Below are 16,934 nucleotides of genomic sequence, written 5' to 3'. Positions count from 1 at the left end.
TTGCAAACAAATTAAAAGAGCATTTGCATATTAAATATATGAGTCTGGATTTCATAGCTGAGTCCCAAAAATAAGAGAGTATTGCTCTGGTTTTTAAATGGCTGATAATGATATTGAAATGGACATGTGATTTTCTAATTTGCTTGTGGAAAAACAATGGATTATTCACCAAATATTAAAAAAAAAAAAAAACAATCCAAAAGCAACCCCCACATTTGTGCCCAATCTGCCTTTGCAGAGTCTTATCCAGTGTTAGCTATAACAGGCATCTGTCATACACAGTCTGGATCCCTCCTACTCACATATCCCTTGGACTTCTATTTCATTAGAACTTATTATAATCATATTTAACAAATTAGTCAATGTTATCCTTAATACTATGTAGCTGGATAACATTTTTTAATTCATACTGTTCAAAAGTTTGGTGTCAGAAAGATTTTTTAAAAGAAATTAATGTTTCCAGAAATTAATTCGATCAGCAAGGAGGCATTAAATTAATAAAAACAGGTAAGTTTGAATATTTTCATGCAATGATGGCAACCTAAGTTATTTGAAATTGTAATATTTTACAATATTACTGTTTTATATATACTTTTGATTAAATAAATGCAGTGGTAAAAGACTTCTTAAGAAAAGTCTTCCTGAAACATAAGAGACTATTTTCTCTAAATAAATCTTACTGACCCCAAACATTTAGACAGAAGTGTATTTATTTAAATATGTGACAGCCAGATGAGGGGTCTTCCCCAGCTTGACACTCAAGGTTTGTTCCTCATCTACTTAAACATCGTAGGGAATTTTTTCTTGTCATTGTCACCTTTGGCTTGATCATTGGGTGGTTTGGAAAGCACATTATTAGTATACCTGCTTTGCAACAATGTGTATTTTTTAAAAAAAAAACAATACTAATCATTTTAATTGAACTGAAAAAATAAAAATTAAAGAAATAAAGAAAAATTCTCTGACTTCTAAACTAAAAATATTATTTCACAGTTGTCCAGCAGTTGAGAAAAAGAGCAACAAGCTCACAGCAGTACACTGCTACATCCCATCGGAATCACTCAAAGTGCATTTCAAGCCAAGGCCAATGCTAATGCCAAACGCTATAAGAAGAGATGCCACAGGCAACCCAACAAACAAATTGTTGGCAAGCTCAATAAGTCAGTTGAAAAGCAAAAGTGATAACATTCTGGCATTCAGAGCCTGCCTTGTGTGTTTGTTGGGTTGCCTAGCAACAATACAAGGAAATAAATCCATAGAGATTTTTATAAGCGGATGAGAGCAGGTAACAACTCAGAAACAATTACTTGGCACAGGCTTTATGTGTCTGTGCGATTGTTTACTTACTCAAACTCCTCAAAATCAACTTCATTGTTCTCCACACTGGGGGCGGGGCCAGGGGAGAGGCTACTGGAATTAGAGGAGAGGGGTCGAGGTCTGCCGGGGGGACGGAGAGAGCGCTGCCGAATGCTGTCACGCCGAGACAAATACTGGATCATACGTTGTGCATAATATGCTGCAGGGGACAACCTACAAACACACAAACAACACAAACACAATAATATTAGATATTCACTACATAGATAACATATCAAACAAGTCATTCCCCCGTTTTTATACTGATACACATTAATCAAATAAATACTTGTTTTAGGAGATACACTAATACAAAATATGTGTGCTAATATTGGTATCTAATTATTTTGAATAATCTACCAAAACAGATACCAATACTTCAGCATCTTAAACCTATGAACTTTAGCTTAAACTACTTTAATAACTTAATATTGTTATATTTGCACTACTTTGGTAACTTAATATTATGTTTTTTTGTGTTTAATAAACATTTTGCCAAAGGTTTCAAATTTCAATGTGGGTTTTTTTTTTTTTTTTTTTTTTTGCAGTGGTTCAGGAATGAAACCAATCACAGACTGTCTGTCGAATACAATCATTCAATGGCCAATCAGAGGCATTTAAGTTAGTCCATAAGACATCAGTATCGACAAACCAATCAAAAGTTTTAAACAATTTTAAGAATTGCTGATAATAAATCTGCTTCTATTCTGCATTTAATTCAGCTACAATGATGATAAGTATTTTGGCATGATGACTCGCTGAATGAAGCCCTTAAAACTAAAATCCTTTTTGCAGGAAGAGCATCTGGAGTTTTGTTCTGTCTCGGACTAGTTGAGAGAGGAAGTCTGCCACCAGCTTGGAACAGATGAACTATAATACTAAGAAAAACAAAGCTAAACTCCAAATAATCACCAAGGGGTGACAATGGTAACACATCCTCACCAGTCACAAAGACAATTACTTTCATTATGAAGCAAATAAAAATCGAATATTCTCCCTCACAAACACACACAGAAACTTGGCAGGTTTTATAGAATTCCTAAGGAACTGAGAATCAGCCAAAACAGTGGCAGTCCGTCTGAAAGAGCCTAAACGCACCAACACGCACACACACACTGTTCATTGGCATGTGTTTTAGACCAATATGCAGGCAGACAGAGAGATCCGGGAAACAACAGTGTCATATAGAGCCAATTACTTGAGCCTCTAAATGTGTTGGAGTCGGACTATCCCTCTGCTCGGATGGCTTCTAACACCAGGTACATTCTGCTCTAGGGGAAATGAGTCTGTTGTGGTAATTCACAGGTTAGAGGTGTGCGTCAGCCCATGTGTTTGCGCGAACCTGCCAGCGGGAGTCCGTGCTAACAATCTGTCTTGATCCAAGACCACAGCTGATTCCCCAGAGCTCAACAATGACTCACTAGCCATGAATTCACTTTATTATGAGCCTCGCTCACAGAGTCAGAGGATGCTGACAGGCTCTGTGTGTGCATGTTTGAATTAGGAGGACATTGGTGTGCTGGCAGGTCTGAAATGTCACACTGTCGTCCAACAGTGTGACACACTCTTCCTCATTACCCAGACCTCACCGGCCAACCGGCATGACCACGAAATGCAGTTTACACAACATATACACACACACACACACACACAGTGAATCACCTGGCCGGGTCGGGGTAGATGGGATGGTCTCGTGATCCAGAGACGTCATATCTGGAAAGAGACATCATGGATGACTCCAGCAGCCTCCTACAAAACAGAATTATATAGCTTTGTATGTTTGCTAATTGTAAAGACCTTCACTTCCTGTTCATATATAGAATCGGGACAGGACGTCACACGAAAACGAATACGACACATTTTTTCGTCCAATTTCCACTATTCTGTTTCTACAGTAACACTCCCCACCAAGCGCCATCACAATCATTAAAAATTTCATTAAACTGCACAAGGACATTAGTATGCTCATTACCGACTGTTATGCAAAGGCTAAATGAATATAATGTGTAAGTAATGATGTGCACTCTGCCAGGCTTGGCTAGGAATCGGTTAATAACCCACTAAATTGGGACATTTGTTAAGTTTGAGTTTGTACTATTCCTCATACAACAAAGAGTTTGCTGAAGGCCATTAAGAGAGAAGACCATGTCCTGCGGACGAAAACATGCTGCCTCCGACTGGCAGGATACAAAGCTGGACGGACAGTTGTGTAGCAAGCAGGGCATTTTTATTCAGCATGAGTCAGTATGATGTGTGTGTACGTGAATGTTTTTGGTGTGGGTGTGCTCAGCTCTTCATTAGAATGCCATCTTCTGCCCTTTGACTCGAAGCAAAAACAGAACGGATCGATTCTGACTCCTTTTCACGCAGTTTGCTTTGTTTGCTCCCTTTGACTCTTAAAGATCAAGATCTGCATTTTAACAGAGATGAAGCAAACTCTCGCACAAAATAGTTCCAAAATTTGCAGTTCTTTTAATGCTGAGGGTGTTTTTAACTTGTTTTGTCTACAATAACCCTCACAAGTGCAAAACGTGTAGCATGATTTGGTACTACCGTTTTGTTTCTACAGTAAAGGTTTAAATATCAGAATATTTAGTCTCTGGGAATATGCTATTGAAAAGAGGCAACTATTATTAATCATACAATAATTATGTTACTTTCTATTTATTTTACAGTGAACAAGTTACTCTTGTTTCAGGTATGACACTATAGCAGGTAGTGATGAGAATTAGTTCTGAAACTTTGCACGATGCTCAAAGCCGTGAGTCAGTGACACTGAACATGAGTGGGACTCATGGGAGAACATCAAATGACAGTATTTCTTTCTTTTTTTTTTGCTCTCCTGCATAAGTGATACTGTTTTTTGTTGCACAGCTTCGCCCTTAAAACACAACCAAATCACAGCACAACCATGCACATGGGACAGGTTGTTCAGCACCATGAGAGGAGGAGGTCGGTCGGTGTGTTAGAGTGCAAGTACATAATCAGAATAAAGGCCCATTGGCCACTCAATGTTAGAGACCGCCACATATGTGCAGTGTGATGAGCTACTGCCCCCTAAAGGACTAAAGCAGGCATTGCAGAAACCCTTGAGGGGCACAATCTGCAAATATTGTCCCACATTTTAGGTCAGATTCCTTACAAAAGTGCCAATATGATGAACTTCAACATAAAAGTGGGTCGTTAACTTAACTGCAGAACTCAACAAAGTCAGACTTCTCTAAAATACACTTTAAGAGCCAAGTGTGCCAGTGACCTAGGGTTTGCATGACTACACATTTTAAATAGTGGAATGTGACAGTCCAGAAAAGCAGTTGACTAATAGTCTGAGTCATTGTTTACCTTAATGACTGTGTCTAGTCACCGTGCAGCATCAGCAGTCTGACCCAGGTTCATACAAACATCATAACCAAATAAAAATTCAGGACCAGTTTTACAGGGCTTAAAACAATAAACTATTTTCTTAACTGGTGATGCACAAAATATATCATCAACTGTACTATGAAATAAAAGTAAACTAAGTCTTATTGAAGACTAGCAGCTAACTCTTTCAACAGAAGCCATGATGAACAGACTGACAGCCCAAAACACGAACTTGTAAAACCGGCTCATTGGAAAAAAAGAAAAAAAAATCAGTTTATCAGAACCTTTGGGATTAGTACAATTTTTTTTTTAAAGGTTTTTTCTAAATTAAAAAATATATATTTTTATTCAGCAATGATGCATGAAAATGATTAAAGTGATAGTCAAGACACAATATTACAAACTATTTCTATTTCAAATAAATGCTGTTCTTTTGAACTATTCATCAAAGAATCATATATCAGTTATTATGCAGCACAACAGTTTTTAACTGTGATAAGAAATGTTTCTTGATGATTTCTGAAGGATCATGTGACACTGAAGACTGGAGTAATGGCTGCTGAAATCACAGGAATAAATTATATTTTAAAATATATTTAAATAGAAAACATTTGAGATTGTCATAATATTTTTCAATCTTGCTGTTTTTACTGTATTTTAGATCAAATAATTTCAGTCTTGGTGAGAATGGTGACTCTCTTTACAAAAAAAGGGACAGAGTAGCTACCCTAAACATTTGAACAGTGTACACATATAGCCTAAGTTTATTGAAAGCACTTTTCAAGAAAAGATGAATATGCATTTTTCTTTCTTCAGATATTCTGGTATTTACATTTTTTTTTAAATAATTGAGGCACTTTCAGCATTTCAAGGGCTGTTTGCAAACCCTGGTGTCCCTTATATCTGAAAGCTCACAGATCTCAAATGGCAGATTCATGCTGCTTGTGTAGCTATGTAAAGTGTCAATACAACAAACATATTTATCTCACTTATAGTTAACGCCAGTGTCTTGCAGATACTTTCATTTGTTATAGGGGTCTCAGAACAGGTCAGAGTGAAATTGTGACTTGTATGTGAAGGCTCCAAATGAACCATCTCAGAAATCTGCCATGAATTTCACTTATGACATGCTTGGTGAACAACATTCTCTTGTGAAATTCACATAAATTCAAACAGAAAAACAATGAAATTCAAATACACTGGTCAGTCTCTATGCAAAGCCGTCCTTCTTTTCTGGAGAGATTTATAATTCAGGTAACAAAATGCAAAAAGACACTTTGTTTCTCATCTCACTCAACTCTTAAAGGTGCCCTCGAATGAAAAATTGAATTTATCTTGGCGTAGTTGAATAACAAGAGTTCAGTACATGGAAATGACATACAGTGAGTCTCAAACACCATTGTTTCCTCCTTCTTATATAAATCTCATTTGTTTAAAAGACCTCCGAAGAACAGGCGAATTTCAAAATAACACCGACTGTTACGTAACAGTTGGGGTGTACGCCCCCAATATTTGCATATACCAGCCCATGATTTCGGCATTACACAAGGGCAGCCAGTTAACGTCTGGATCTGTGCACAGCTGAATCAACAGACATGGTAAGCAACCAAGAATAATAGTGAAAAATGGTAGATGGAGCAATAATAACGATTACATGATATTTTTAGTGATATTTGTAAACTGTCTTTCTAAATGTTTCGTTACCATGTTGCTAATGTACTGTTAAATGTGGTTAAAGTTACCATCGTTTCTTACTGTATTCATGGAGACAAGAGCCGTCGCTTTTTTCATTATTAAACACTTGCAGTCTGTATAATTCATAAACACAACTTCATTCATTATAAATCTCTGCAACAGTGTAGCATTAGCCATTAGCCACAGAGCATAGCCTCAAATTCATTCAGAATCAATGTAAACAATATAACAGTATACAATACTCACATAATCCGACGCATACATGCCGCATGCATGACGAACACTTTGTAAAGATCCATTTTAGGGTTATATTAGCTGTGTAAACCTTGCTTATGCACTGTTCAAGGCAAGCGCGAGCTCTTGGGGTGTGGAACAGGAGAATTAAAGGGCCAATATCCCTGAATCGGCTCATTTTTAATGATGCCCCAAAATAGGCAGTTAAAAAAATTAATTTAAAAACATCTATGGGGTATTTTGAGCTGAAACTTCACAGATACATTCAGGGGACACCTTAGACTTATATTACATCTTTTTTTAAAAAAGTTCTAGGGCACCTTTAAAGGGATAGTTCATCAAAAAATGAAAATTCTGTCATCATTTACTCAGCCTCAAGTTGTTCCAAACCTGTATGAGTTTCCTTCTTCTGTTGAACACAAAAATACATAATTTGAAGAATGCTGATAACCAGACAGTTGATGGTAGCCACTGACTGTATGGAAGTCAACATTCTTCAAAATATCGTCTTTTGTGTTCAGAAGAAATAAGAAACTCATACAGGTTTGGAACAACTTGAGGCTGAGTAAATGTTGACAGAATTTTCATTTTTGGGTGAACCATCCCTTTAATGTTTATTCATCTAAGCTGTCAGGAACTGAGAGTGCTGATATGCAGATCAGCACCTCACCAATATTAGGTCCAGCTCTGGATGGCACACTCTGCTGTGAGGGCTAATAGAGTGCACACAGACGGGCACAAGGTCATATCAAGCTGATTTCCATGTTAGACATTTTTCCTTGAAGCTCAAACAAGGTGCCTGATCATTCTACTCTAATAACAGTTTATGTGGCGCATCGCAGTGAGGACTGCTTTGTGATCCTGTCACTATATAATACCAGCTTTGCTAAGAGTTAAAAATGATATATATTTGAAATGACAGCAAACTCAGCCATGTGTTAGCACCAGAGCACCTCATGCAGAGCTGTTGCTCATTTCACATGCGAACCATTTTCAGTTGCTGTGCCAGTCCTTTCGCATGTAAAATGAGTAACAGTGCTTCTCTGCACTCACACGTAGACTTCGGGTTTGTTGACAGGTCCAATACAGTTTGCGCTGCCAACCGTTTATGGATGTAACATTTCTTACTATTATCAATGTTGAAAACGGTTATGCTGCTTAATATTTCTATGAAAACTGTGATGAATTTTTCCAAGATTACACTGCAAAAAATACTTTTCTTACTTAGAGTTTTTGTCTTGTTTCTAGTCCAAATATCTAAAAATTCTTAAATCAAGAAGGAAAATAATCTGCCAATGGGGTAAGCAAAATAATCTTATTTCAAACCGAAGACAAGATTATTTTTCTGAAAACAAGACAATAATTTTTACTTGTCTAGAAAATGCTTCATGATTTAAGAATTTTTAGATATTTGGACTAGAAACGAGACAAAAAAATCTAAGTAAGAAAAGCATTTTTGCAGTGTAGAGAGCTCAAATGAACAGCATTTATTTAAAATATAAATCTTTTGCAAAATTGTCAATGTCTTTACTGTCACTTTTGAACAGTAGTGTATACTGTATCTCACAGAAGTGAGTACACCACTCACATTTTTGTAAATATTTTATTATATCTTTTCATGTGACAACACTGAAGAAATGACACTTTGCTACAATGTAAGGTAGTGAGTGTACAGCTTGTATAACAGTGTAAATTTGCTGTCCCTTCAAAATAACTCAACCCACATTCATTAATGTCTAAACCACTGACCACAAAAGTGAGTACACCCCAAAGTAAAAATGTCCAAATTTGGCCCAATTAGCAATGGTCTCTCCACGGTATCATGTGACTCATTAGTGTTACAAGGTCTCAGGTGTGAATGAGGAGCAGGTGTGTTAAATTTGGTGTTATCCATACTGGTCATTGGAAGTTCAACATGGCATCACATGGCAAAGAACTCTCTGAGGATCTGAAAAACAAAAATTGTTGCTCTACATAAAAACGGCGTAGGCTATAAGAAGATTGCCAAGACCCTGAAACTGAGCTGCAGCACGGTGGCCAAGACCATACAGCGGTTTAACAGGACAGGTTCAACTGGCCATGCCATGGTCGACCACAGAAGTTGAGTGCATGTGCTCAGCGTCATATCCAGAGGTTGTATTTGGGAAATAGACGTATGAATGCTGCCAGCATTGCTGCAGAGGTTGAAGGGGTGGGGGGTCAGCCTGTCAGTGCTCAAACCATACGCGGCACACTGTATCAAATTGGTCTGCATGGCTGTCATCCCAGAAGGAAGCCTCTTCTAAAGATAATGCACAAGAAAGCCCGCAAACAGTTTGCTGAAGACAAGCAGACTAAAGACATGGATTACTGGAACCATTTCCTGTGGTCTGATGAGACAAAGATAAACTTATTTGGTTCAGATGGTGTCAAGTGTGTGTGGCGACAACCAAGTGTATCTTGCCTCCTGTCAGCATGGTGGTGGGAATGTCATGGTCTGGGGCTGCATGAGTGCTTCCAGCACTGGGGAACTACAGTTCATTGAGGGAACCATGAATGAGCAGAGCATGATCCCCTCCCTTCGGAGACTGGGCTGCAGGGCAGTATTCCAACATGATAACGACCACAAACACACCTCCAAGACCACCACTGCCTTGCTAAAGAATGTCTCCAGACCTAAACCCTATTGAGCATCTGTGGGGCATCCTCAAACGGAAGGTGGAGGAGCGCAAGGTCTCTAACATCCACCAGCTCCGTGATGTCGTCATGGAGGAGTGGAAGAGGACTCCAGTGGCAACCTGTGAAGCTCTGGTGAACTCTGGTGGAAAATAATGGTGACCACACAAAATATTGATACTAAGGGCCCAATTTGGACATTTTTACTTAGGGGTGTACTCACATTTGTGGCCAGCAGTTTAGACATTAATGGCTGTGTGTTGAGTTATTTTGAGGGGACAGCAAGTTATACAAGCTGTACACTCACTACTTTACATTGTAACCAAGTGTCATTTCTTCAGTGAAAATGAAAAGATAATATAATAAAATATTTACAAAAATGTGAGGGCTGTACACACTTCTGTGAGATACTGTATATGGGCATACCACCACCGGAAAAAATAAATGAATAAATAAATAAAAAATGTGTAAAATTTTTTGTAGTGCAAAACAATCTTTTTGCCTCAAATTAACTAACCTAACTGTGACTGGTCAGGCAAAGTTTGTAAAATCTTTGCTGTCATTTAAACGTAGATGGCTATGAACAGTCGTCTGATGTCAGTAAGTTGTGGAACGACAAAACTAGTCTTTAGTGCAGCTTAGTTTCAATAAATGGTCTTTTTTAACTAGGAAAGAAAAATTGGAAACAGTATGTTTTCATGATACATTGAGACCTTTCATTATTAAAGGAAAGGAAATCAAGGCCCCTTCAAACATTCAAACAAGTCTACTCACCTGCGTAGATAATCATCGTCTTGTGTGTCTTCAGGCATTTCCTGGTTTAAGGCTTCTTGTGATACGTTTGCTGAATGAGAGGTTGCAGATTGTCTGTAAACACGCTCTAGTTGGCCAGTTTCCTGGTTGAAGACCAGCCCGACAGCCTGATCCTCATGCTGACTGCTAGCTGTGCTGCGGGAAAACTGTACGTGAGGCTCTGGGTTGTCTGGGCTGGGCTCCATAGGTGTGCGTACAAGTAGGTGATGATCAGAATGAGAGACTGGGGCTACACTGTGGAAGGCAGGACTAGTAGGTTGCCAAGCTGAGTTTCTCTCAGCAGATGTCGGCTGACCTGTTCTCTCCCAGCGCTGAGTACCCCGATTATAAGTGAAGAGGTTGTGGCAGACTCTGCAGCGATTCATGTGACTGTGGGGATGGTTTTCGCTGTTGTAGAGTGGCTGGTAATGAGATGGGCCTGGTTGCTCTGGGTCCATGTTGTTATTTAGCATTTCCTGAGTCTGCTGGTCCTGCCTGCTGCCCTCTAGTGGCTGCACTAGGTCCTGCATTTGCTCATACTCCATGAAATAGCGGTTAAGGTTACACTGCAGAACATTGCGGATGGAAGAAGGGCTGCTGTGCCCCTCTTCTTGTGATGGGCGGTGCCTGCTGGAACTAGTCCCTGATGAGCTGCCACTGCTATGAGGAAATCCCCATCCATCACTAGCAGAGGTGTAAACAGGTGATTGGCTGGAATTCCCTTGCTGTTGCAGAACAGAAAGCAGGCTGACAGAGGAAGCACTGGTTCTGGGTGGAGTCATGCTACTACCTCGTCCATTAAGCACACTGCCTGTCCAGTCTGCCCCAGGGAAACGGCCTCCACCTTCCCTGCCTGGCGGGTGCTGCCGGAAAGGTGGGATGGGCGCCATTCCAGCCACTCCCCTCCTCCCAGAGCTAGAAGAAAGGTTCCGCACGTTGCTCCCGCCACCGTACACGCAGCTAAATGCTGAAGGCCGATATACAGCACGAGATTCGACAGGAAACCGCGGTATTCGCGGCTCTGTGCGTGCAGAAGAAAAGGTGGATGCGTTTGATTGTCCCTCCAGGGAGGCGGAGTCTGAAGAGTCCTCATCAGGTGGAGACGGAACCTGCGTTGATGAGCAACGGCTACAGAAACACACCACTCCGAGTGGCTGAACGCAACCATGGTATGGCAGCCGGGAACGATCCCTCAAAACAGCGTAATGCCCAGACGAATCGGAGGCCACGTCAGGGGAAGCAGCAGGAGCGCCTCCAGTCTGAGGGACTGAGTTGCGAGAAGTGAGGATGTGCAAGAAATTGTGCAAGATAGGTGTGCGTCTTACAGGCTGGGACTGCAGAAAGGAGCGCTGACGGAGATGAGGCATCTCCACACTGTCCATTGGAATCTCAGGATCATCATCATTCTGCAACACACAAATACAAGTACATTTACAGTCACAAATTTTGAAATGTAGCGTCTTGCGTGAAAACTACAGCATTTCCAACAAAAAGTATCACCTGTTGGTTTGAAGGGTTCACAATGGCGGTTAGAAGATAGTGACCCAATGGATCAAATCTCACCAACCTGCAAAAAACACAGAGAATGCTCACAAAAGCATCAGATGCAGTGACTTCAGATGTAAACTTTGATTTTCCAGTATCTTAAATGTTGAACAATAATTTCATTCGCTCATTCGCCTAAAAAATAAATTGTCATCATGTACTCATCCTCGTTGTTTCAAACTAAAATGACTTTGAAAAACAAATGACAGTATTTTTAATGAGACCTGAGATTTCCTTCTCTCCAATGAAAGTCCATTCCATCAAAACACTGACACTTCAAAAAATTTCATAAAGAGAGGTTAAAAGTAATCTATACGAACCGAGTGTTTTTTCCAAGTCTTCTAAAAAGACCTGATCACTTTATATGACGAACAGATTTAATTGGTGCTCGCGTGTACAGCATCGGCCAATACTGAGCCGGCATTGTGACATTGTACACTGTGTTTACTACATCAACAGCATAGGAGAATGACAGGGAAGGGAAGAAATTGTTGAATAAAGTTATTTTTGTTTAGTTTTTGCGCACAAAAAGTATTCTCATCACTTTATAAAATTAAGGTTGAACCAATAATTAAATTCCTGTCTATGGAGGAGTCAGAGAGCTCTGGGATTTCATCAAAAATATCTTAATTTGTGTTCCGAAGATGAACGAAGGTCTTATGGGTTTACAATGACATGAGGGTGAATAACTAATGACAGAAATTTCCTTTTTGGGTGAACTATCCCTTTAAAAAGCACAATTAATATGGATTTCTTTCACAATCTTCTTACAATTTTTTTGAAGCATCAAAGTTTTGTTTAATAAAATGGACTTTCAAATTAGGGACAGATATCTCTCATGTTTCATTAAAAAAATATCTTCATTAGTGTTTTGAAGATGAACGAAAGTCTTATGGGTTTGGAAATACATGGGGGTGAATTAATGATGACAGAATTTTAATTTCTCCTAATAACATTTACGATGCGCATCAAACCTGACTCTCTCTGTCTCGCTAGCAGTTTTCACTACAGTGAAGGGCTCCTTCCGACTCCAGTCCCATAGATGCAGCTCGTTGTTGGTGGCAATGAGCAACAGCTGAGCCGTGGGATGGAAAGCAAGGGATGCGATCGCTGAGTTAGTCTCTGTGAGCCAGCTCTCACTGCCTCCCTGAAACAAAACCACATGATACTTAAACATTTGTGCAAAATTAAGTTGTGGTGACAAATGTACTGAAAAAAAAAAGAGTGCAAGCTGAAAAAACAATCATTCAATACAGATAAAGTCAAGACTTACATGCAGGTCCCAGATTCGGACCTCTCCGTCCAGGCAGCCAGAAGCAATAAGGCCAGGAATGCTAGGGTGAAAGGTCAAGCACCAGGGTGTCCGGCGGTGGCCCACCAGAGAGTGAACACACTTTCCTGTCTTAACCTCTGTGATGTAGATGTTGTGGTTCACATGGGTAGAGGCCATTAAGGACCTATGAAGAAAAAAAATACCAAAAATTCCTCTCTAATTATCTTGCTGATGATAGGGCCTGAATGGAAAGGCCTCTGATGTCTAAGAGGCCTGATCAGTCAGTCAGTTTTGATGTCAGTAGCCTATTTATTTATCAGATTAGTACTGAGGACTATGAAGGAGTAGTCAGTGGGCTATTACCTATCTGGACTGAAGGCCAGAAGAAAGGTCGAGCGGGGGCTGTCTGGTAACTCCACTTTCTGTGACACCGGAAGAAATTTAAAAGAGCAGTGATTTCACTTTAGTCACATCCATCCTTAGTATTAAGGCCTGTTCACACCAAAAATGATAACTATAACAATAGCTATTAATAATTATTCTAATTCTATGAGAATAGGTAAGTACACATCACAACTATAATGATAATGAGACGACACAGAGGAACAATATCAACAGAATCACTTTTATAACCATATTTTTTTTCAGCTGATGAAAGTTGAAAACAGACAGCCAATCAGAATCCACTGACTTTAAAGAGCTTGAGCATTTAAAGCAGCAGACAATGATTTTATTTATTTAGAACCTCAAACAGTAAAGATCTACAGTTGGCACCACAAATAAAACAAAACCAACCATCTTAATAAAGATAAATAGTTCCTTTTTAATTGTGATATTGACACTACTAGAGATCAGCAGGCAGCATATTGCTTCTGACACACGAGTACTGAGCAGGCATTTCCTAGATGACAGCCTATAGTCCACAGAGGAAGTGCCAAAGATCTGTGCATCAGTTACCTGGCTTTGCCATTTCATGCGCTGTGTCTTCTCCTCTACAAGTTGCTGTAGGATCCTGTGTGAGGCAAGACCACGTGCTCCTCGCTCTCGACTGGACAGGATACACACCGAGTTCTTCTGTCCCACCTTCATCTCCACACACACTTCCTCAATCCGTCCCTCTCACACCGGACCCAGAGCCGTCCACCGGCCCACACACACTAGACCACGACTGATACTAACACGCCATCATTCTAGGGTAGAAAAAATGAGAACGTTCATGTATATCTTAGAGAGTCAAACCTTGATTTCAATCCATATCAATTTAATGAGAATGAGGCAATTTCCATTTATTTAATGTGAGGAAGGAAATATTAAATGCAACGTCACATCTTCCAGCACACAGGAAGGTGTAACAGAACATTTTAAAGCGTATCGAATCAACACTACAGAGCCAAACGATGGTGTATCCTGGTTGTGTCACATGAATAGGCAGGTCATGGAATAGCAGTGTGAAAACTTCATTCCAGACAACCAAAGAATCAGCAGTAATCTATAAAATAGACATCATCTAATAAAGAGCCAGCCATAACCTAGGTCACAAATACACATCATCCAATTATAGAATGATTCATTTGAATAACTTAAACAGAAAAATATAAACTTTTATTGTATAGTAAAAAGACTATAGAAGATTATAACTCTGGGTGGGAAACAGGGTTATTATAGTTATAAAACATTTTTACTTGAAATAAACAAATGTTAACCGTAACTTAAAAAAAAAACTTAAAAAAAAAAAAAAAAGAAAATTTAAAACATATTTTATTTCAGTTAGATGCCAAGGCAACACTTTGCATTTTCATTTAGTTTAACTTCATGTATTAAAAACAATAACCCCAAATCAAGAAAGGTTGGGACATTTTGAGCAATAAAATAACAATAATCTGTGATTTGTAAATTATCTAAAGAAAAAAAAAAATAATGTTTTCACTGACCAAATTAATTCTATTTTGTAAATATAAACTAATTTTGATTTTGATGGCTGCAAAAAAGTTGGGACAGAGGCAAAAAAAGCAGAATATACTAGTTAAACGGTATTGAAGCAGTCCACAATTGGCAGGTGAATAGTTGCGGGTATCATGTTTGGGAACTTTGTGCCAAATTTCATGAGAGAATTGTCACATGATTCAAATATATTGGGAGTACTTTGGAAAACCGTAGTCACTTAATACAGTCTGCTGCTGCATCAAGAAATGCAACTTGAATCTGTTACGCAAGGAGAAATCTATACATCAATTCTATGCAGTTCTCTGGGCCCAAGCTCATCTCAGATGATCCAAAAGACCGTGGAAATGTGTGCTGTGGTCAGATGAGTCCACATTTCAGCATGTTTTTGGAAAAAAAACAGACATTGATTTCTCAGTCCCAAAAACGAAAGGGACCATCCAGACTTTCATCAGAGACAGGTGCAAAAGCAAACATCTGTCATGTTAAGGGGGTGTGTCAGTGTAAACGGCATGGGTGACTTGCATTTGTATAAAGGTACCATTGATATGGAGGCATATATTTGAATTGTACAAAGACATAAACTGCCATCAAGATGACATATTTCCTGGGAAGCAAGAAAATGCCAGGCCACATTCTGCACATGCTACATCAGTATGGTTTCTTAGACACTTAGGAGAATTAGGCTGTCTTTTATCAGGTAAGATTAGGAAAACAATTAGTATCCCTAAATTATTAAAAAGTGTAATTAAAAGGAAAGGTGATTTGACACAGAGGTAAACATGCCTGTCTCAACTTTTTTGGACTGTGTTGCAAGCATTAAAATCAACATTGAAAATCATTTTTGTACTTTTGTCAGTTAAATAAAGGTTCAAGAGAGTTAACAAATCAGAGATTCTTGATTTTATTGTGTTTTACTAAATGTACCAACTTTTCTTGATTTGTGGTTGTATATAAAAGTGTTTAAAAACATGCCTAACTAAAATTAAAAAGAAAACAGCATATTTTAGTAAAAAACTAATTCAAAATATAACTATAATAGCATTAGTTAACATATATATTTCAGCAAACAACAAAAGAAATGCCAAAAGATACAAGAACAAAACATTACAATAAAGCAGTAAAGAGATATCATTAAATAATCTTTATAAATCATCAAAGAATGCTAAACGCAATTTCATGTAATTGTCTCTATCATGTGGTTAAAAATACTGCACAGAGCAACAGATAAAAAGTCATTTATAAATATTGAAAGATTGAAAAACAGGCGGATAAGCTTTGCAGGTTTTGTTACACTAATATAACTTGAGCTATCTTCCATCTGACAGGCTACATGTTTGACTTTAGCTGTTATCTTCTGCTATTGAGGATAGATTTGGGGATATAAAAGTGCAATAGACGGAGTGTCGCTTATTAAATTAACTTCACGGTCATAGAATAAAGGAACTATTGAAAGTTATAACATTAATTTACAATGGTTGTTTGTTTTTGAATGAGGAAATTAACCTAACCGCTTTCACATGTAACGTTAGCCGTTAGCAGGGTACATTTTACAGGTGATGTATTAATCCACACAGTTACACAGTGTTTAAATTATGAGTGTTTTTAATCTAAAATATATTTAAGACAACCACTCGGGGTTTCAGCTTTGGCCTACCTTTTCCTCATATTTTTGTCCGATTATACTCCTTGAAATCGTAGATATTAAATAAAACAAGTAAGTTACGTTGGAGACCTTAAGCAGCAGCGACGTTTCCTAAATCGTCCCCATTAATTTTATTTTCGGATTTATATATATGTAATAAGGAATACTCCTGTTTATTTCCGAAAATAGGGTCGCATGTACTTTAGAGTTGCTGCTGTGTTCCGCGTACAGACAAAGCCAATGGAGCACAGATCATTCATGAATCATGATCTGATACCGAAAACATCGTTCAAGCTCGAACATAAAATCACTTTGACTAATAAACGCCGACAAATGGATAAAGATTAATTCATTAGCTAAATGAGAACCTGTTATTTACTTTTTTACTACACCTATGGGTATGAACATAATATTTAAAAATATTTATTTGCAAAT

The 16,934-nt window shown here is 38.5% G+C and overlaps 1 protein-coding gene across 4 annotated transcripts in view; it reads right to left on the bottom strand.

Moving 5' to 3' along the window:
* ambra1a (autophagy/beclin-1 regulator 1a) overlaps positions 1-16,821 on the bottom strand; it is a 98,168-nt gene extending 81,347 nt beyond the window's left edge. For 3 of the 4 annotated variants that reach the window (XR_010896519.1, XM_067402206.1, XM_067402208.1), the window contains exons 1-9: positions 16,512-16,821; positions 13,871-14,103; positions 13,277-13,335; positions 12,914-13,097; positions 12,615-12,787; positions 11,596-11,662; positions 10,078-11,501; positions 3,019-3,105; positions 1,348-1,530 (exon numbers count right to left, since the gene is read on the bottom strand). Coding sequence is in view for 3 of the 4 variants with exons in the window: in XM_067402206.1 (XP_067258307.1) it covers positions 1,348-1,530; positions 3,019-3,105; positions 10,078-11,501; positions 11,596-11,662; positions 12,615-12,787; positions 12,914-13,097; positions 13,277-13,335; positions 13,871-14,002 (2,309 nt within the window). In the remaining variant the exon portion in view is untranslated. The remainder of the gene's footprint in view (positions 1-1,347; positions 1,531-3,018; positions 3,106-10,077; positions 11,502-11,595; positions 11,663-12,614; positions 12,788-12,913; positions 13,098-13,276; positions 13,336-13,870; positions 14,104-16,511) is intronic. The other variant, XM_067402207.1, reaches the window with a different exon arrangement.
* Between the last annotated feature and the right edge of the window lie 113 nt (positions 16,822-16,934).

Source organism: Chanodichthys erythropterus, chromosome 11, assembly GCF_024489055.1.
Source record: "Chanodichthys erythropterus isolate Z2021 chromosome 11, ASM2448905v1, whole genome shotgun sequence".
Taxonomy (NCBI): domain Eukaryota; kingdom Metazoa; phylum Chordata; class Actinopteri; order Cypriniformes; family Xenocyprididae; genus Chanodichthys; species Chanodichthys erythropterus.
Note: the sequence above shows the minus strand (reverse complement) of the source record. Positions and strands in the feature narration are given on the sequence as shown.